This window comes from Condylostylus longicornis, unplaced genomic scaffold (genome assembly GCF_029603195.1).
Source record: "Condylostylus longicornis isolate FDR11 unplaced genomic scaffold, ASM2960319v2 ptg000072l, whole genome shotgun sequence".
Classification (NCBI taxonomy): Eukaryota; Metazoa; Arthropoda; class Insecta; order Diptera; family Dolichopodidae; genus Condylostylus; species Condylostylus longicornis.
The window spans coordinates 2,927,165-2,949,531 of NW_026578040.1; the positions used below are offsets into that span (position 1 = coordinate 2,927,165).

The window sequence follows — 22,367 nt, forward strand, 5'->3', positions numbered from 1 at the left end:
TTTCTGTTTTTGCACTTAAATTTTTATTTTATTTTCAGTATTTTAAGAATTTAAAGATTTCTATATAATCTTTTGTATAGAGATTTGCATTCCTCTAATCATTGCTTAAATGTCTTTTTAAATATTTTAATATCTCAATTCAATTCAACTTGAATCAAATTTTGATTATATTTTCTTGCCCTAAATAACATTTTTTCAACACTATTCTTTTATTTTGCTTTATTTTTATTTTATTCCTTGACTTAATATACAATAGAATATTAGTTATTTAGGCATATATAAATTATGTATACGTACTCGTATAAATGAATTTATGTATATATATATTAAATATATTTATTTATGTATATACTTATAATTGCACATACTTTGAACAAACTTTGTACACTGTTTAGCTAAAATAATAAAGAAGAAAAGCGAAAGTGATTTTATGTATACATAATTTTATTACGTTTATCATGCACACTTACATAAATGTGTGTTTATGTTAGAGTTGCCGTTTTCATTAATTCAAAACGATATTACTTACTATTATATAATTACATAATATTTTTATTAAGTCCTTAAATTCAATCAACTCCTATAATATTGTTGAGCCGAATATATTATGAAATGAATGTTGATGAAATTGAGAAACGAATTAGGAAAAAAAAATTAATTTAACAAAATTTCAGACACTAAGGTTAAGACTATATTAAATTACAGAACAGTGCTTTGCGACCATCATTATAGGAAATATTGTGCTCTCCCACTATGTGTAGGATTTGCCCTGACAACTTTTACTCGAGGCTCACTTCTCTAATGTATTCGAGTAACTTGAAATGTCCGGCAAAAAACGGCTGCACTGGAATAAGTACGTAGATTTTTCCAGCGCGTGAGGACCCCACAATCTAACAAACCGTGCTCTGAGATCTTCTCATCTTCCGCACAAATTTTGTAAGCGTCCTCATTTTCTAGGCCCAAGTTCCTAAGGTGACTCCCATGATGCCATGCCCCATCAAGATACCAGTGAGAATCCTCAGCTGCCAATCCTATTATCTTTCTAAAGCATTCCTGTTATAATATCCTAGAAGCTCCCTGCCTATTGAAGCTTCTGCAGATGTCTCCATAGCTTTCCAAACAATAAAACTGTAATAAATGGAAAAAAAACGACAGTTTTTTTTTTTGAGAAAGCTGCGTAGTAATGACTATAGAGGTTGAGTTTTTGTTAGGACATTTTATAATACTTCTATTCAATTTCGTCTTTTAGTATTTTAATCTCGTTTCCATTAATTGATTATTTTATATCGACTGTATTGTATACAATAACGCAGATGTTGTGATGGTAGCAAATTTCATATTTTGTGGATCAGTTTCTCGATTCACTGCCTATACATTTGTGTATCCAAGAGATATACATATTATTCTTATACAGAGAAAATTACTTTGAATTTATTTAACATTACACAAAATTGAAGGTATGAATTTACTTTATAAGAATTTAAAGAACACTTCATATTCTAATTAGAAATCACAAAATTTACTTACTTAAATTATTTTATGAAAAAGTTAAAAACACAAAAGATCTTTAAATCACTACGGAATATCAGCCAAAACAGACGATCTGGTAACCTCACCTTATTAATATACTTTCACATATGTATGTACATAGGTATGTTTATTTATGAGTATAAAAAAGATTTGTTACGTGTAAACTCATATAACTATAAGATTCCTTTCTTTCAATGTAGTTCTTAATTCCAGATTGTACACCAGATCAACTTATCTACCTTGGTTGGGTAACATCAATTATTAATTGAATTTAAGAGAAAATTTGTATCCTTCTTTATTTTCTTTTCAAGATTTTCAAAAACTTACGAATAGTAGAGCTATATTCTCATCATTTAAAATTAATGTTTGCCGTATACTACTTGGAAAAATGAATACCTACTCATTGTTAACAAACAGAAATAACCTTTGGTTCTCAAATAAAATAACGAAAGAAGATAGTAGTTTCTTTTATTATTGTATGTATGCGGGAAGAGAACTCTAAATTATATAAGTAAAGAACTTAATGGAAAAGTAAATGAAAAAATCTTCAAAATGATATGGTTGAAGTAAAAGAATCAGGAAAACAACAAATGGGGAGGAAATGATGCAAATCTCATCTGATTATATTGGAATATATTTCTGCTTTCTTTTTCTTCTGCCTTTTTTAAAATCTTTAATTCTTATGGGATTTTTCAATTTTCTCATATAATTTTCTTTTTATTATTGAATTTCTTATTTTTTCTTGTTGTTTCTTGACATTACTTGATTTTAAGGGTTTCCATGCACAAATCTGAGTTTTTCTTTTTTTGTATTGTAATGAAAAAAAAAAAATGTTAGAAATATTTTCCACCACAATGATATTGAGTAGGAAAGGGTATATGAAAAACTTAGTATAAAAACAATATTTCCTAATACTCTTAATGCCAAGTAGAATATAAAAATTTTGTGTTAATTTATTAACATTTAAATGTGCGATAGAGAAAAACGTTTCTTGATTCGGAATTTAACTTGATAAAATATTTCGATAAATTATGTTCTTTCGCATTTAAAATTTAATTAGTTCGTGTGGATTCCGAATATTGTAGGGAATAGCTTTTTTAAAAGTTTTATGCAAACGTGAGTTATTTATACAAAAAATTAAAATCTTATAGAAAAGCGGACATTTTCCTAAAAGTATAGGAATTAATATGCTATGAAGTTCTCAATTCTACCATTTTGATTTTGGAATTCAAATAGACAACGAAAAGTAATTTATTAAAACTTTAATTCCCTCTATCTTCTTCTATCACATCGCCCTTCTTTTGTTCTTAAAGATCGTCTAAGCGTATATCTCTATGTATATGTATGTACACATTAGTTTGTAACTATGTAACTGTCATAAATTCATATAATAATTTTATAACTTCTTCTAACTTTTTTTTTCTTTCTTTTACAGACATTATTCGTAAAAAAGAAAAAACAAAAAGAAATACAAAAAAACTTTTTTATGGCTTTTTCACTTCAATAAGATTTGATGGCGTAATTTTCATTTTTAAAAACCTTAAAGGTTACAGGTGGGTTTTTTAAACTTATAAAAAAGTTTTTCATAAAAACAGAAGAAAAGTGACTCTTTGTCATTTATAAAATGGCATATTTTATGATGTAATGCTCATTTCAAAAACAGAATAGAAGTAAAGAAAAATAAGCAAATACATATATCCTTTAATATCCTCTAAAAGGATAATAACTTTTCTTCTCTTTTCGCACCGCAATGATAAAAACAACCAAAGCTTTACGATATTTGTCTACAAATTCTCCATTTAAAATGTGTGCATATAGTGTAAATAAAATGTTTTGAAAATTTTTCATTTAAAGATTTTAATGATTTCTAAAAAAAAAGGAAGAAAAGAGAATTTAAATGAATTCTACAGCGTAATTTTATGACCGGAAGGTGCGAGACATAAAAAAAATTATTATTACGATATCCAAAATACCAATTTTCATTCTGATTTTCCTTAAATGAAGCTATTCTCGCGCTATTTTCCATAGCTTTATTATATTTTTATTATACTTTGAAATATTTTATTGCACGCATTGGTTTTATGCGGTTTATGCATTCAATATTGTATAAGGAAATAAACGAGAGCAATAAAATTACAGAAAAATTGAATGTTGAATTGTGAACAATAAGCTTAGTAGGTGAAATTTAATAATTACATTAATCTTAATTCAAATTGTTCTTAAAGCACATCTAAGATAGAGATGGAATAAATGAGTACATTCTTGGTTTTTTTTTATTAATACGATTTCTTATCTGTTATACAAGTAGAATTATATTAAATAAGATGAGTAGAACTGATCTTTTATTTAATATAAGCATTTAATTCAAGGATAAGTCAATTAACTATCAAAAAAATGTAGATTTCTGTACTATTAAAATTACGTGCTCTTCTGTAACCTTTAACCTTACTTTAATCAAAATGAATTATGAGACCGTAATATTTGATAACTCAATTTGAGTGTAACAAGTATAATCATTACAAATTTCTACAAAATAAAGAAAACATTCTAATTTTAAAATTTTTATATAATCAAAAGCTAAACTTAAATCCAAAAATGGTATTCAAAACTTTCAAGAAAAACAAAATAGTTTGAAAAATGAAAATTTTATTAAGTAATTACATTAAAAATTTTAAACACTGCCATGTACTTAAGTACTGAATTAAATTTCTATACTAAATTTTTGCTTGATTCCTGACACTTCACGATTGCTATGTTTTCTAAATTCACGATCATATCTCTAATGAATAATATTTTCAAATTCTTATTTTTATTATTTTTATTTATTTATTTTAATAAATTATAATATGAGCTTGGACTTGGAAGAAATATAAATTCAAAAGAGTATTATAATGTAAAGGTTTAGATCAGGTTATCTATTTATAAATTTTGACATGGTTGAAAAGGCGAATTCTATTTTGCACTTATGTACATACATAGAATTAGAATAGAATCAGAAGATCAGCGATTTGAAAAATTTCAATATCAAAATTTATAATTAAAGCTTTTAGAGTGTTTGTTTTTATTTATAAACAAATAATTTGCAAAAATTAAGATAAGCAAACAACTTTTATAGAATTCCCTTTCGTTTTGGCAAAGGTTGATGGCAATGTTACTGCATACATAGAATAATGTATAAAAGTATAAAATACTTTAGGTGTTTATAACCATTTACAGAAATGAATTTTTTATAATATAAAACCGGTTCTTTCTTTTGACGCAAATGTTAATTAATTTCGATTTTGAATTTCGCGGCTAAAGTTTAACAAACTTTTTTTTTATTTATTTGTTTTTCTGCACATTTTTACACCTTAGAACAATTTTATAGAAGTTTTAAAATTGTGAGGCGATTTATTATTATTCCATTGATTACACTAGCTTTAAGTTTTCGTTTAAAAATTCCTTTTCCTCTCGCAAGAGCAAAATATGAAGAAAGAGCAACTTACACTTTCTCTCAAATGCAAAATTTCATTTAAATTAATGCTTTTATTTTTTGGTACTTTTTTCTTTCTTTTCTTGTTTTGAAAGTTTACGGTTGTATTTAAAGAAAAAATTTTCCATCTGCAAACCAGTCTTTAAGAAAACTTCAACGGATTAAAAGTGTCTTAAAATTAATTTAAAAATTATTATTAATTTTTTCTTCATCTTCTTTTTGGTGCCCTAAAGTTTGGTTTTGTTTATTAACAAAGATCTTGATCTTGAACTTAAATAATATATAAGAAAAAATAACGCAATCAAAAAGCTGATAAATAGTATTCCAAAATTTTCTCTTTAACTTTTCAATTCTATTATTAACGCGTATTTGAAAAGCGATAATTTATTATAGTGACAATTTATTTATATTGATGAATTGAAAAATGGTAGATTGGTGATGTAAAAATATTCTATTGTCTTGTGTAAATAAAAGAAAACTTAAGTTAAAAATATTTTGTATTAAATAACAGAAACAAAAAAAAGGAATTAATAAAAAAGTGAAATTTTTGGTTCCCACAAAAGTGAACAATAAATAAAATTCAAAATTGTAGTGATGGATCCAAATGAATTTCGTGAATTTGGTAAAGCAACAGTTGATTTTATAGCTGATTATTTAGAAAATATAAGAGATCGGTATGGAAATTTGTTTTTTATTTGTATAAATTTATTGTTTGTTTTAAAATGCTAAACGAAATCTTTTATTTTAAACATTTAATAAAGTGATGTTTTGCCATCCGTTTCACCCGGATATTTACATGATTTATTGCCAACAGAAGTACCAGAGAATGCAGAAAACTGGAAAGATGTTCTAAAAGATATTGAGAAATTTATAATTCCTGGCATAACACATTGGCAGTCACCAAATTTTCATGCATATTATCCAACAGCAACATCTTTTCCATCAGTTGTAGGGGAAATGTTATCAGCCGGCTTTGGTGTAGTCGGATTTAGTTGGGTATGCTTATTATAATTTATTTAAATTTTACAAATTACATGTATATACCTATTATTTTTTATAATTTAAATTTTATTTTTCATTTTATTTTTTATACATAGATATGTAGTCCAGCATGTACAGAATTGGAATCAATTGTAATGGATTGGGTTGGAAGATTTTTAAACTTACCAGAAAAATTTTTAAATACAGCTGATGGTCCTGGTGGTGGTGTAATTCAAGGATCAGCAAGTGAAGCAATTTTAGTTGCTATATTGGCAGCACGTGAAAAATCTATTAAAAAAATTCAAATTCAAAACCCTGATTTGACTGAAGGTGAAATTAGAGCAAAACTAATCGCATATTCAAGTGATCAAAGTAATAGTTGCGTTGAAAAAGCAGGTTTATTAGCTGCTGTACCAGTACGTTTGTTACCAACCGGAGACGATTTAATTTTAACTGGTGATATTATCAGAAAAGCAATTGAAGAAGATCTTGAAAATGGTAAAATTCCTATAATTTGTATAGCAACATTAGGAACTACCGGTACATGCGCTTATGATGATATTGTTAGTTTATCAAAAATCTGTGAAGAACATGATATTTGGTTACATGTTGATGCTGCATATGCGGCTGCTACATTGATACTTCCAGAATTTAAATTTCCGTATAAAGAAGGTTTAGAAACGGTTGATTCAATTAATTACAATTTACATAAATCTATGATGGTAAACTTTGATTGTTGTGGAATGTGGTTGAAAAATGCAGGTGATATTGTTGACAATTTTAATGTTGATCGAATCTATTTAAAACATTCATTTGAAAATCAATCTAAGAAGGCACCAGATTATCGACATTGGCAAATACCATTAGGTAGACGTTTTAGAGCTCTTAAAGTTTGGATTACACTTAGAACAATTGGTGCAGAAGGAATTCGAAATAGTGTACGAAAACGCATTAAATTGGCTGAATATTTTGAAAAGTTAATAATGAAAGATTCACGTTTTGAAATTGTAGCAGAACGTACTTTTGGTTTGGTTTGTTTTAAATTGAAAGGTGAAAACGATTTGAATAAGAAACTGTTAGATAAATTAATGGAAAGAAAAAAAATTTATTTAATACAAGCACAGCATCGTGGTGAAAGTTTTCTAAGATTTGTAATATGTGGATTCGATCCACAGGAAAAAGACATAGATTTTGCTTGGAACGAAATAAAAGAGCAAACAGATTTATTACTTGCATCGCATCCACGGTACACAGAAATTGAATGCAGACCCAACGATGAAAAAATTATCAACGAGATTTCAAAAAGCTTACAAAAACATTTATTGATTGAAAATGGTGGGAAAGGGAAGCAGTAAATGTTACGTGTTTTTTTTTTCCTTTGATATTTTTTATTAAATTATTTACGTTCCAGACATAACATAGACATTTCTAACTACTAAAAATTATCGTGAATATTTTTATTAGGTTTTGATTGGAAGTAAATATTGAATTAAGTATTGGAGTATGAATAATTTTAAAATTTTAAAGAAAATTTAGCAAAGTATTTATAATTTAGCGGATATTTCTGAAAAGGTTGAATTCGAAAAATTAAACACATTGTTATTATAAGTAATCAAATAGTTAGATCATCAAAACCTGTTGAAATTTCGAATAATTTTTTACATGAAAAGTTTCCGCTCGAAACCTCTATATTAATATTTGCTTAAATAATTTAAATAATTTTTAATAAAATAAAATAATTTTTATTTTATAAAATAATTAAATAATTTTTTATGAAATTTATTTGATTTTTTTATAAATACGTAATGTATGTAGCTATGTAATAAGTTTTCTTAATAAACAAACCTTGGAATATAAATTTAAAAAATTGGAATATTCTTCTGCCTTAGTACAAACTTTAAATGCGGAATTCACAAAATAAAAAAAAAAATCCAAAAATTTTATTTTAACGCATCATTTATCTTGAAATTTATTTCGGCGTTTTTTTATTTTTATTTCGTTTATAATATAGAAGAATTCTAGCTATTGAAGATTAAAGGTAAGCTATAAAGGAAAACCCAAAGAAAAATTCGATCATATGCCTTTATGTGCAATAAATAAAACACTGAAATTTTCACATCAAGATCGGCAAGAATTTTAAATTTAAAGAATTAAAAATTTGGAATTTAAAAAATTTCTTGAATTTATCAAAAATTTCTTATGCTTATTCTTATGACAATTTTATTTACTTAATTTTGAATAGTATTGTAACACACTCTTACAACAGACCCTTAAATGAAATGCTTTATAATTTGGAGATTAAAATACTGAAACTTTAGTAATAACCACCTACATATACAAATGTGTAGTAATTAAAATACCAAGAGGCTACACAAACATTTTTGTTTTAGTTATCTCAGAATTCTATTTCCTTCTCATGGTAACCCTATTGTTGCTATAATACAATTACAAAAGAGCAAAAAAAATTTCTTATATAATTTTCTTAAGTAATTGAAATAACATGGCAGTAAAATTAAAATACCTTTTAATATGCAGGTTGAAATAAGCTGAATTTCCTTTTAGTGTACCGTTCCTATATAATTTTCTATATACTCGTAATTAATAAAATATTAAAATAATTCTGTTTGGATAGCAATTAATTCAGTTCGTGATTGTTTACACAATTGAAAGCATTATCTAAATTTAGAATTAAAATTGATAAAATTTTTGTTATTATTTGCAGTACTTTGAAATTTACATATAACTATAATGAATTCGGAGGAGTTTCGTGATTTTACTACAGCATCAATCGAACTTATAATAAATTATTTGAAAAATATTCGTGAACGGTAGAAAAGCTCATTATAATTTACTTATAATATATACATTTTACACTTTTTATCTATAATTTATGTAATTTATGTAATTATAATAATATGTAAATACACATTCTAATATGATTATATACAGTGATGTTCTTCCGTCTGTACAACCAGGATATTTGCATAATTTAATACCGAATGAAGCTCCTGAAAATCCAGAGAATTGGAACAATGTACTCGACGATTTTAATAAATTTATAATGCCTGGATTAACACACTGGCAATCACCATATTTTCATGCATATTTTCCAACAACAACATCTTATCCATCAATGGTAGCAGAATTTATAGCGGCCGGTATAAGTGTTTTAAATTTTAGTTGGGTAAGTTTGAAAGCAGTGAAATTAATTAAAATCACATGATATCATCATTAGTTAGCGGTTTTAATGATTTTATTTTAAAATTTTGTGGTTTTTGATATATTTTGTAAATCCCCAATCAAAACTGTTATCCTCAATTAGTCTTATATTAAAGAATATAGTAATTTCTTAGCACATAATTTTTTTCTTATCGCATCGCTGTTACGTAAAGTTATTCTGACATCTTGAGCATATATTACGAAGTAATTGAGCAAAAAACCCAAAAAAAAAATAAAATTTATAGTAGAATTGATCAAAAAGTAAAAGCTTTCCATTTTTTGTTACACTTAAAAATATTACAATAGTTTAATTTTTATATAAAAAATTATTTATGAATAAAAGGAACAATTGGAACCGGAATTCTTGTGATTTTGTTCGACGACAATGACTTGTGTTTAATTTTCTTCTTAAAGATTACTATGCAAAATCAATTTTTAATCGACCTGTTTAAATTGGTTGTTAATTTAAATTTTTAAGTTAAAGCAACAACAATAATTATTAAAAAAGAATTATTTTGAAACTCTATGCTAATTTAGTAATTACTCTCTTTTTACTTGTATCCAAGGTTTGTAGTCCCGCTGCAACTGAATTGGAAGCTATTGTTTGTGATTGGATTGCAAAATTTATACAACTTCCAGAAAAATTTCTTAATTTACCTGTTGGAAATGGTGGTGGCAGTTTACATAATTCGGCCAGTGATGCCATTCTAACATGTGTAATTGCTGCTCGTGAAAAAAATTTTAAAGAATTGCAAAAAAAATTTCCGAAAATCTCAAAACATGAAATTTTATCAAAATTTATTGGATATGCAAGTGATCAAAGTAATAGTTCAATTGAAAAAGCTGGACTCCTGTCTGCTATTCCAATACGTCTACTTCAAGCAAATGAAAACTTTGAAATTGATGGTGAAATATTGAGAAAAGCTGTAATTGAAGATTTAAATGCTGATAAAATTCCAATTATCTTTATTGCATCATATGGTACAACTGGATTATGCAGTTTCGATAACATTGATGAATTGGCATCTGTATGTAAAGAATACAATATATGGTTACACATTGATGCAGCATACGCTGCTATTGGTAACGCACTACCCGAATTAGATTTTCCATACAAAAATGGATTTAATTATGCACATTCTATTAATTTTAATTTACCGAAATCAATGTTAATAAATTATGATTGTTGTGCTTTATGGTTGGAAAATGTTTTTGATATTTCAAAACATTTTAATGTCGATAGAATTTATTTGAAACATTATCATGAAAATGAATCCACAATTGCACCAGATTATAGAAATTGGCAATTGGCATTAGGCAAACGTTTTAAAGCATTGAAAGTTTGGATTGTTATGAGAATACTGGGTATGGAAGAGATTCGTAATTATGTACGAAAAACATTCAAATTAGCTGAATATTTTGAACAATTCTTATTAAGTGATGATCGTTTCGAAATCATAGGTAAACGAAGAGCTGGCTTAGTTTGTTTTCGTATCAAAAATAATAACAATTTGACAACGAAATTATTAGAAGAACTAACGAAAAGAAAAAAAATATATTTAATTAGTGCTTGTACCAAAAATTTAACATATTTAAGGTTTTCGATCGGAGGTAATGATCCACACCGAAATGATATAGAAATCTCATGGAATGAAATACGTAAATGTACAGATAAGCTGTTCAATGAAATTAGTAATGGTGAATATATTTCAGAATTCAGAAAACTTCAACTAAAAAACCATGAAATCAAGCATAATGAATGAAAGATGAAAAATATGAATAAAGATTTCCTCATTAAAAAGATCATTTTCAAAACTTTTATGTACTCGTACAATCAAACTATAAAAATTTTATGAAAATTAAAACACAAATTTAACGATTTTTTAATTTTTTAATTTTACTCAGTTTACCAGAGAAAACCTTTTAGTAAACCGTTTTTTGAATGCGAAATAACTGTGTTTCCTGAATTTATGCAATATTATTTTAAGCAAGAAATTTCACTCTCTCCGAATTTTATATTGAGCTTTTAAACATAAAGTAGCTACCTATTTAAAATTACGATATTCTTACACAACAGTTTACTATGTGTAAGAATACGCTGTATATAATATTAATTTGCAGCTATAGATACTGTAAGTGAAAATTTCTTTAAATTCTGTAAATAAATTTAGTATAAACTGAGAAAGAATGTTAAAATGAGTAAAATAAAATTTTTAGGCCCAAGCAATTTGATTTTACGACGAGTGCTGGCATTGAAAACGTTTTGCTAACATTTTTGTCGAATTTATGTGCTGCTGTGGAAAGAACAAGAAACTGTGCTGGACGAAGAAAAATTAACCTTGTATTTTTAGTATACATGTGCCTTTATTACCGACCGTATTGTGTATACAATAGCTAGGTTATCTGATGGCAACAAATTTTGCATATCGAGTTTTCGGTGGGAATGCACTTCTCCATAGTAGGGAAGTGTACGTAAACTTTTTTTAGCAACCTATCGGTCTGTCGGTCTGTGTTCGACCTTCCGCCAGACCTCCTATTTAATCCTACAGATTTTTGGAAGAAATCAGGTGTCAGCAACTGGACGTTTACTATTGGCCAAGTATACATTTTTGCGTATATAAAGGGAAATAGTCAACCGATTTCATTGAAATATAATATTTAAATTCCTTGTATTAAAAAACAATGAACATATAAATTTTTTGGAAAGATCAGGGCCTGAAAATTGATCGGCGGCCGATTTTACATTTTTCACCATATCTACCGAACGAATTGATTGAATTTCTTGAAATTTGATATTTGGGTTCTGGTTGTTACCGAAATTAACTGACGAGCATTTCAGGGAATTCGGGTAGCACAAATCGAAACTCTACTAACAGCCAAATTTACATTTTTCTAGTATGTGAACTATAAGATTACTAACGCCTCGAATATTGGGGAGAAGTATTTAACAGACATTTTTATAATATTCCGTAGCACTTTCACTGAACTAGACAATACACAATGCGGTCGGTTATGTGCTGACCACATCAGATTTTTTTTATTTTATATTTCATACACCGTCTTATAAAAATGTAAAACATTTGTTATTCGCAGTTAAATATATAGGTGTGTGCCAATTCGCGGGGAACTATTTAAATCAACTATAATATTTGGTGTTATGCAACCTTTCTTTCAGAATAAAATCCTTCAATAAAAATATTAATATCTTGGTATTTGCTTCGATAGAAACTTTTGTTGTTACAAGCATAATATTCATATTCACGTTTTATGATCAGATTATTTTCTTCAACAAATTTGTTCTAAGGTACTTTTAAGAGTTATTTACTTTTGTTTATTTCCCTCAAAGAGGAACTATGGGATTGGCTATCAGGGAGGAATTTAATATTATACATTGAGTTTGGTATTTATTTAATAATTAGCTTTCAACAAGATCGCTTAACAAAAAGAACCGACTTTGCCACACATATAGTTCATTTAAAGAGTTAAATATACTGCAAGCTAGACTTCTTTTTTACTTATATTAAACAATATATTTTATCCGTAGTAGTTATTTCTGCTATAGTGATTTTTAATTGTACCATAAGATTTCTGGCCGCACCAGTTTCATTAATTTTTCATAGATATGAAATTGTTTTTTTTATTTGATTTTGTGGCAGTCTCAAATGTTTAAATATAGGAAGTAATAAACAAAAATTTTTTCTTCCATTTTTGCCATCTAACTTTTCAAGGACATCAGAAATAAGCAACTGGTTTCACAGTTTTATCACAGAGCAAATTTACATTTTTGCTAACACACTGAGAAATAATCAACCAATTTACCCAAAATTTAAAATTTATACTCTAATTATTAAAATAATGAACCAGTAAATATTTCGGGAATATCGAAAGGCTCAGAAACACAACTTTTCCCAGCAGCCGATTTTATGTTTTGTATCTATATAAGGAACTAATTGGTGTAACTTTTAAAAATTTAATATTTGAGTTCTATAGTAATCAACGACATTAAGTGCGAAATCAGATCATATAAAATTAACTTCTTCTAGAAACCAAGCTTTTATTTTTCTAGGTCCACATTAACATTACTCTATTGTTACATAAATTCTATATACTATTGTTTTCCATGCAAATCACATTTGACAATTTTCATGTGAAATTTTGACCAAACAAAATTAATAAAATTAATGCAAATTATGTAGTACAGTTAAATGAATTGTAATTGTATATATTATATTAAAAAAATGTGTTAAAACAGTTAATTTTGCATTATGTACTTTATTTTGAGAAAGTTCTTTAAAAAATGAAGTCATTTAGCAGTGCATCCAACTATAATTAAAGTTTTTGAAAAGCCAAACAAATTTCATTTAAGAATGTCATTTTGCAATGATAAAAAAAAGCTTTAATTTTCATTCGTTCTTACTTACTCCAAATATGTTTGAAGTTTACTTTAAGCCATTTTGTATAGAATTTTCTTTTTACAAGTAATTATAAATATAAAAGTGTTATAAGCAAAACTTTTCAGTTTAAATTAGTTGTCGTTGAGTAATGGTGTAAATATAGTAGCAACAATTTTAAAAATTATTTGAAACAACCCTAACAATTTAATAAAAAGAAATTTATACAAATGGATTTTAATGATTTTCGTGAATTTGGTAAAGCAGCCGTTGATTTTATAGCAGATTATTTGCAAAATATTCGAGAACGGTACGTAAGAAGTATGATTAAAAATTTAATTAAATACATATCGTATGTACAGTGATTATATTATTTAATATTTAATTATGCGTTAATAAAAGTACTTCGAAATATATTTACACTTTTAGAGATGTTTTACCATCTGTAACTCCAGGATTTTTGCACAATCAATTACCATCTGAAATACCAAATAAAGCTGAAAATTGGAATATAATTTTAAATGATTTAGAATCAATTATTGTGCCAGGTTTAACACATTGGCAATCACCTAACTTTCATGCATACTATCCTGCAGAAACTTCATTTGGTTCAATTGTTGGTGAATTGTTGTCAGCTGGTCTTGGTGTTGTCGGTTTTAATTGGGTAAGTTTAAAATACATTTTTTAAGCAATTTTAATTTTATCATAATATTTATCGAGCATGTGCATCTATGTCAGCATAATAAAATTTTCAAAAATTTTTTATTAAAATTGAATCGTTGAGAATTTCTGCAATTTTTCGTATACATTGTCCATGTATGTATATTGGTCCTATTTATATTTTATTTTTATTTTATTTAAAAAGAAAAATTTTTTCAAAAATAAGCCTCATAAAAATTTCAGCTCCTACAGAGTGTATATAATTTGAAAAGTGAAAAAGTTATAAAATTTTTAAAAAGCTTTTTGCTGTTCATGTCATATATTAGGTACATACATAGGTATCAGGCTACCAAGTTCATCAAGTAAATCAATAGTAATTTCCAAATTTACAAGAAAATCACAGGAGATATTGGAAAATATTGTAAGAAGGCAATTAACTAATACCAAAATCTTTTAATTCTGTTCATTCTATAATTAATTTGGAATTGAAATTTAATATTCAAATTCGAAAGAAATATGTTGGTAAATTTGATAAAAAAATTCAATATTTCTTGTCTTCCAAATGAAGAGCAATTAATTACATTGAAAACATACCAAATAAAATGAGAATATTTACTTCTAAATTAAAACAATTAAAAATTGAACGAATTATAAAACATTAAACAAGGTTATTGTAAATTTTGTAAGTTCGGAATATTTGAAAAAATAATTTCAATTTGATGGCCTGGTAGATAAATATATATATATATATATATATATGTATACTTATACGGGGTGTTCCGCATGTCAGAGATGATTCTTTGACCGGCTTCCAGCCAAGAATTGTGAGGGGGACTCACTTTTGAGCTACAGCCTATTGAAAAAAGCTACCAAATTTCTCCTGCATATAAATGAACGCTAATAACTTCGGAACCATGCGATATAGAGCAATCCCCCAATACAAATTTTTGTTGGAAATTTTTCAAATAATTATCCCTGAAATTATTTGTCAACTTATGCGAAACACCCAATATGTATGACATTATTTTTTCTTTAAAGTAGTTTTGAAGCAAATTTAGTTAATTAGAATTTTACAGTAACTGACACTTGAAACTGATTTTGTCTTTGATTATATTTGAAAAACAAAAGAACAGTTAACCAACAAATTCAAAATTTCTTCACGGAAGTTGAATAATAAAACTTGCAATTTCATTGAAGATCAACAGTAACCTTTTGTAAATATAACCTTTACCTTTTCAATGAAAACAAATGAAAAACAAAAATTTTCTTTTATACTGAGTTCATCATATTACATAATCTGTAGAAGCTATATTAAGGGCACAGATTATAAACAAAAATTTCAGTAATACAAAAAAATTTTACATACTTTTTTTTTTTGCACTTCAGCGAAAATTTACAAAAACGAATTCCAACAGAATTACACAAACTAAAAAATGAAATACACAGACTTGACGCTTGACGATCACTTTTAATATTCTAAGACTCAAATTATTATTCTTCTATCTTTCTCAATTCTTTATTCAGTGCACAATATTATTAAATTTTTATTTTAATTAATTAAAAAACTTTTCTTATTGTTTTGTTGAATGTTGAAGCATTTATATGGATGTACATAATGTATGTATGTATACATAATCCAAATAGAAAATTTTAGTAAATATTTTTGTTTTTTTTTTTCAATTTTTAGATTTGTAGTCCGGCTTGCACTGAATTAGAAGTAATTGTCATGGATTGGTTGGCAAAATTTTTAAATCTTCCTGATTATTTTCTAAATGAAACGAATGGACCTGGTGGTGGAATAATTCAAAGTACAGCATCAGAATCAATATTTGTAGCTGTTCTCGCAGCTAGAAACAAAGCATTAAAATTTTTAAAATTAAAATATCCCAATATTGATTCGAATGCAGAATTATATGGTAAAATGATTATATATTCAAGTGAACAAAGTAATAGTTGTATTGAAAAAGCTGGTCTCTTAAGTGGTATACCAGTGAAATTATTAAAAACCGATGAAATGTTATCTTTACGTGGTGACACATTAAAAGAACAAATTAATAATGATTTAAAAAATGGTTTACATCCAATCATATGTATTGCAACAATTGGTACAACAGCAACATGTGCACATGATACTTTAATTGAATTAGGTCCAATATGTGTAGAAAATAATATATGGTTTCATATTGATGCTGCATATGCTGGAGCTGCATTTTGTTTGCCAGAATATAAACACTTGTTGAGTAAGTATAATTTCACTATGACGATAGATAAATGTAGACGAATTAATTTAAAAACCTACTCTGTATTAAATAAAAATTAAATGTATTTTTAAGGTGTATGGAATTATTTTTAATTTTCGATTATGTAAATAATAATGAGTATGAATTTTTCATTAATAATAATTACAGTTCTAAGCATAACTGAGACGAAAAATCTCTTATTATTACTGATAATACGATTCTAATATTACAAATATTAGAATATATATTTATATTATTATTAAAAAAGCAGTAAAATTTTAATTTTTTTTTTAAATGTAGGTGGGCTCGAATATGCTGACTCGTTAAACTTTAATTTACATAAATTTATGCGGACAAATTTTGATTGCTGTGCAATGTGGTATAAAGATACTAATGATGTTATAAATAGTTTTAATGTTGATAGAATTTACTTACGTAACAAATATGAAAATCAAACAAAATGGGCACCAGAATATCGAAATTGGGAAATTCCATTAGGTAGACGTTTTAGAGCTTTGAAAGTTTGGATAACATTACGTACATTGGGTGGTGATGGTATTCGTGAATTTATAAGAAATCATATTCATTTGGCAAAAATATTTGAAAAATTTATTGAAAATGATTCAAGATTTGAAACAATTACAAAGAGCAGTTTAGGTTTAGTCTGTTTTAAAATAAAAGGTTCAAATGAATTGACAAAACGTTTACTTGAAAATTTACAAGAACGTAAAAAAATTTATTTGATTGAAGCAAAAGTTAATGATAAATATTTCTTAAGATTTTCAATTTGTGGCTTTGAACCAAATGAATCAGATATTGCATATGCTTGGGAGGAGATTTCTGAACAAACAAGCAAAATATTAAATCATGTTGAAAATGTTAACAAGGATGAAGATTTTGCAGAAAATTTAATAAGTATAACAGAAAATTTAAAGAATGATTTAGTTTTAATTGATAATGAAAAATGTAAATAAAGTGAAAACATAAAAAATTTAAACAAAGATAAATAGCATAACTGGAATCGAATATTTTTGTGAACTTTTTTAATAAACCATATATGTAGAAAATAAACAACAAGAATTGAAGTATAATTTTGAGCGTGTTTTTGAGTTTATAAAAGTTTGAGAATAATTGAGAATTGGAAACCAAAATCTTCATATTACTTGCGGGATTGAAAATAGCACATTTTTGACAACTAAATGGCATAAACCTTTTGAATTTTATGCCGGTATCTACTCTTTTATTTCTCGACGGGTTGTAAGAATCGATAATAAAAAAAAAGAAAACTTTCATTCCTTAATCTTAACGTTTAGAGGTAGAAAAACGCTCATTAAAACACTTATTTCCTGAACGATATATAGTGAAATATTTTCACCTGAATAGAAGTAATATAAAATATGTATTCGTTATATAACAGCGGCAGCCATCAGATTCATTAATTTTTTTAGTAAGTTATTCGTTTCCTTTTTTTGAAACTTAAAATATTATTTAACACTCAGGAAGTAATTGTAAATTTAAATTTTGGTTTTCAACTGGGGTTGATAAAATCTCCTTGAGAAGCTGGTATTGTCCGGGATTTCATTAATAACCAATGTCAATCAAAAAAATTTGTAATATCAACAGAATTTCATTTAAAATCATTGTTAATTAGAAATTTTGAAAGCCTTAAAGTAGTTTTGATTATCATAAATTATATACATTTGCTTTATAGTTAAGAGCAAAATAAAATACGCTGAGGAAAATTATTTCATCAGGAAGGAATGACTTCAGAAATACCTGCATATGGTTTTGTCTTGAACTAACAGCTTTAAGAAGAAAAAGGTAGCAGTTAAAATATCAGTTATTAAGTCAAAAAGTACCAAGAAAAAAAACAATTCGAAGGAGTTCACAAAAAAAAAACGCACCTTATTGTTATTAATCATTTAAAATTTGAAATTAATAGTACGGGGGGGATTCGAATTAGGTTTTTCGTTCAATCTTGGAATTATTTTACCTATAATTGTTATATCTTTTCCCATGGTGCAATAATTTGTAACGAATTTCATCAAATTTAACTTCATGAGAGGTTTAACTGGTTTAAAAATTGGCAAGGATATTGTTAACCTGCAAAAATATTCAGAACTTACATCCCATTATTGTTAATTTTAAATCACTTATTTTTGTATCATAAAAGATAATTCTCTTATTTAGTAATATGATTTCTCCTAAATGTCTGCTATGTTTTACGTTTTTAGAAAAACTTTAAATTCAATTAAATTTTAAACTTTTTTCTAATTTATTTGATGAATTTCAGTCGATAAAAAATCAGTCGCTTGGTTTTAAGAATCGCTAATCATTGTTTCAGGACCAGGTTACTATTATTTGATAATAAAATCTGCCATCTGTTGGAATTGTACAACACAAACTTAATAAAAATGTTGGTTTCTGGTTTCGACTTAAAATTTTATTTTTAATTTTTTGCAGCGCCATCTTCTTATAAAAATTACTTTCAAGCAATATTTGTAGGTTTACGTTTTAGATGAAATGTTGCAAATGTAATCCGCGAGATAACGGTTATATCGATTAATATAATAAATTTATACAGATTTATAATTTTCAAATGCATGTTGTTATAAAAACGGAAACAAGTATAAACAGAAATAAGTAAGAGGTTATGAATTGAAACCTTTTTTCGTTAGATGTCGCTACGTACAACAAAATCAAATTTTTCAGAAACTAAAAATTAAAATGGGCTTTTTTCTTTTCGACACAAAATGAACATAAAAACAATAAAAACACAACGTTAAAAAAATAAAAAAAAATGAATTTTTAATATTTTGAGGATTTGAAAAATATTTAAATAATTTTAAAAATTATGTTAATGGATTTGGTGCTAATGATGTTGATTATTTGTCTGTCGTCTTTCATTTATTTTAATTTAATTTTTTTAAGAACTCTTCAAAAATTTTAAAAAAAATGTTTACAGTTTCCCTTTGTCAGTCCATCCCTCCGTGAACCTGTTCGCAAAACTTCTACATCCTTAATGATAGAAAGCTGAAATTTCATAATATATAAATGGTTCTTTACTAGAAACTTATTAAACTAGAAAAGCTATTTTAAAGAAGCCTATTTTAAACAAACATTTTTAAAATTTTTCAAAAGCAAAAAGTTGCGGCTGGCTTTTTTTTACAACGGCACAGCATAACTGAATATTAAAAAAAAAATGTCTACTAAAATTAACCGCTCTCAAAAGCCCGTTTTTCCCAATTTTAATGTCAGTTATCTTCTATCAAACAGGTTGTCGAAGTCTGAATTTTTTGCAGCTTTTAGATTCTATTAAAAATATTATGTTATCGTCTCTATTTTTTTTAAAGCAGAATTCTCACTTGGAAAGTTGCTTTGCTATTTTACAAAGTTTATTAATTTTGTTAGCTACTTTTGTTAAAAAATCTTTTCCCGTTTATATTTCCGAAACCGCAAGCTTTTTCCTTGCTATTAAAGAATATAATTATTATTTTTAACTCACGCACATACCCTTAAATTCTAGCATCACGTTAATGCCTCTTTAAATTTTATTTTTGTTTTATTTCAAAAATTTCACGCATTGTTCATCCCAAATGTATGCAATTTCTTATATATATTCGTGTATGAATGAAAGTAATTTTAATAATGTAGTACACAGATTGCTTTGAAAAGCCGTATTTTCACTTGCTGATGAGAAAAGTGCTACATTACAAACTATTGGTTTGACCCAATTTTGTTGTCTACTGCAATTGAGTAGAAAAGATTTTTCAAAAAAATTGCTTATACTGCAGCAATGCGTGTAGAATACATTGGCTCCATGTGCCGATACTCTTAGCACGAAAATTTATGTTTTATAATTCCATTTTTGTGAAAGCTTACAAATTATACACATATTTTCAGACAATTTAAAATTAACACAATATAATTGAAAAGTGCATATTATAATTATTTTATTCTTATAAGTACAGTATCAGGTGTATATCTTTTTATTTTTCGTTCTTATAATACATTTGTTTCATTAATTTATTAAAGGCTGTGTTGACTTAAACTAAATTTTATTTTATTTATTTATCTATAGAGTAGCAAGATTAGTATTAATCCAAGTAGCGAAAAGATAGATCTGGTTGAAAACTGGTGTTGAGTACTGTGGTGCTGCCAAGCCTAAAATTTAAACACGAAATAATAAATTACAAATCAAAAAATGATTTTAAATTAACTGAAATAAAAAGTTTTTCATTCTTTAACAACTTACCGCATGAACATCCCCAATTGTAATTACCACATAATTTACCAGTGGCTACAAACGGAGCACCTTGATCTTCTGGACATAAATCTTTTTTACCTGTGCTATCACCAGCACAGAACATTGTTGTTGTTAAACGATTTGGTTTATATGTAGTGCAAATTGATGAAGGTAAAACTAATAAGAAAGCCCTTTGCATGTTATCGGGTAAATCCATGTTTGCATTGATTGCTCCATAAGCAGTTATTGTACCGTATGTGTTTGTTGCAGCTGCTGCGGTACAAAGTGGTACCACAGTAATACCGTATGTGCTCATAGTACCTGAATCTAATTCCGTTGCAAAACCAAGAATGGCAAGATTAGCGTTATAAGTTGTTGGGTTAAAAGCTGTATGTTGAATAATTTTTGCTATATCCATAAATTGTCCACCGCTGTAATATGTTGTTGATCCCACCAATACTAATATATCAGAGGGAGATAAATTGTTGACGCAAGTAGCTGTTGTTAAAACTCCTTTCTATAAAAATTAATATAATTGTAAATTTATATAGAACCGCAAATATTTTTAAATTAAAACAGCATAAAACTAAAGGCTGTTGTCCAATGTTGACGCTGTAGAAATTAATATTGCTTACAATAATTGTTGTAAAACACAAAATAATTAATTTCCTCACTAAACATTAGTCTCACAAATTATGCAAGCTATTTTTCCTTTTGGGCATGCCTATAAATAAAAGACTGAAAATTTTGACTTATATGTACACGCGTGCCTGAATGGCAAGTAATACCAGGCATCCGCATAAAACAAAATTTTTGCAGAAGATTAAAAAAAACTTTTTAGTAGACTTAATTTTTAAAATTTTTTGACTTCAATTTATCACTATAATTTTTCTTTTTATGCGAGGTAGATTCGTTTCCACTTGCCATACCTAGCTATTTGCTTTGCAAAAATTACAATAAATTGTGAAATAACTGGCTAATTAAATAGCAATTAATATTATAAAATTTTTAACATAATCACTTTCAAAGCGGTATTCACTTTCAATAAATTTTATTGTGTTAAATAACATAGTAATAAACTCAGTAAATAATTTAATTTCTGATATGCTCTTTTAATAAAATCTCAAAAGAAAAAATTTTCTAACGATAACTCACCGTTGAAATTACAGCTGACGCGCACATAATAATTGGACACCAAACTGCAGCAGTGTATCCAACACCAGACATACTGGTAACGCTGGTACCTGAAGATATAGCATCATTCTTTTGAACAAATGTTACAAGAATTGCTAAACTAACTAATAATAAAATTATAAGTTTCCTCATCTTCTATTAATCAGACCTACTGACAAGTTGAGGTGTTTATTCTACGTTAGAAGATGGACTAAGCTTATTTCTGCAAAATACTGTAATAAATCTTAAAATTTTAGAAGAAAAATATTCAAAATTTTCAAACCTATACAATCAAAAGAAAAAATTTTTGTTTATATATTCGATGTTATTTATTTTGTTTTTAATATTAAATGTTAGTATAATAAATTCAATAAATAACTATATGTGTATTAATGTACATAGATTCATGATATATGTATATATATGTATAATTATATATATATATAATATATGCA

At 26.6% G+C, this 22,367-nt stretch overlaps 4 protein-coding genes across 4 annotated transcripts; 3 read left to right on the forward strand and 1 right to left on the reverse strand.

Moving 5' to 3' along the window:
• Window positions 1–5,214: 5,214 nt before the first annotated feature.
• On the forward strand, window positions 5,215–7,657 carry LOC129612388 (3,4-dihydroxyphenylacetaldehyde synthase 2-like). Its single transcript, XM_055525947.1, has 3 exons — window positions 5,215–5,676; window positions 5,764–5,998; window positions 6,100–7,657. The coding sequence occupies exons 1-3, from the start codon at window positions 5,597–5,599 to the stop codon at window positions 7,336–7,338; spliced, it is 1,554 nt and encodes a 517-aa protein (XP_055381922.1). The 5' UTR covers window positions 5,215–5,596; the 3' UTR covers window positions 7,339–7,657.
• A 1,261-nt stretch (window positions 7,658–8,918) lies between these two features.
• On the forward strand, window positions 8,919–10,725 carry LOC129612370 (3,4-dihydroxyphenylacetaldehyde synthase-like; the record flags this gene model as incomplete). Its single annotated transcript, XM_055525928.1, has 2 exons — window positions 8,919–9,167; window positions 9,769–10,725. Coding segments are annotated over exons 1-2 (1,206 nt in total), but the record flags the coding sequence as incomplete, so codon positions are not given.
• Window positions 10,726–13,823: 3,098 nt separating this feature from the next.
• LOC129612371 (3,4-dihydroxyphenylacetaldehyde synthase 2-like) lies at window positions 13,824–18,815 on the forward strand. The gene is made up of 5 exons (XM_055525929.1): window positions 13,824–13,903; window positions 14,023–14,257; window positions 15,941–16,493; window positions 16,794–17,408; window positions 18,787–18,815. Exons 1-5 carry the CDS (start codon window positions 13,824–13,826, stop codon window positions 18,813–18,815), a joined length of 1,512 nt encoding a protein of 503 aa, XP_055381904.1.
• A 1,753-nt stretch (window positions 18,816–20,568) lies between these two features.
• Window positions 20,569–22,065, reverse strand: LOC129612372 (trypsin-2-like). Its single transcript, XM_055525931.1, has 3 exons — window positions 21,895–22,065; window positions 20,749–21,256; window positions 20,569–20,657 (listed from the first exon to the last, which is right to left on the reverse strand). Exons 1-3 carry the CDS (start codon window positions 22,063–22,065, stop codon window positions 20,569–20,571), a joined length of 768 nt encoding a protein of 255 aa, XP_055381906.1.
• Window positions 22,066–22,367: the final 302 nt, after the last annotated feature.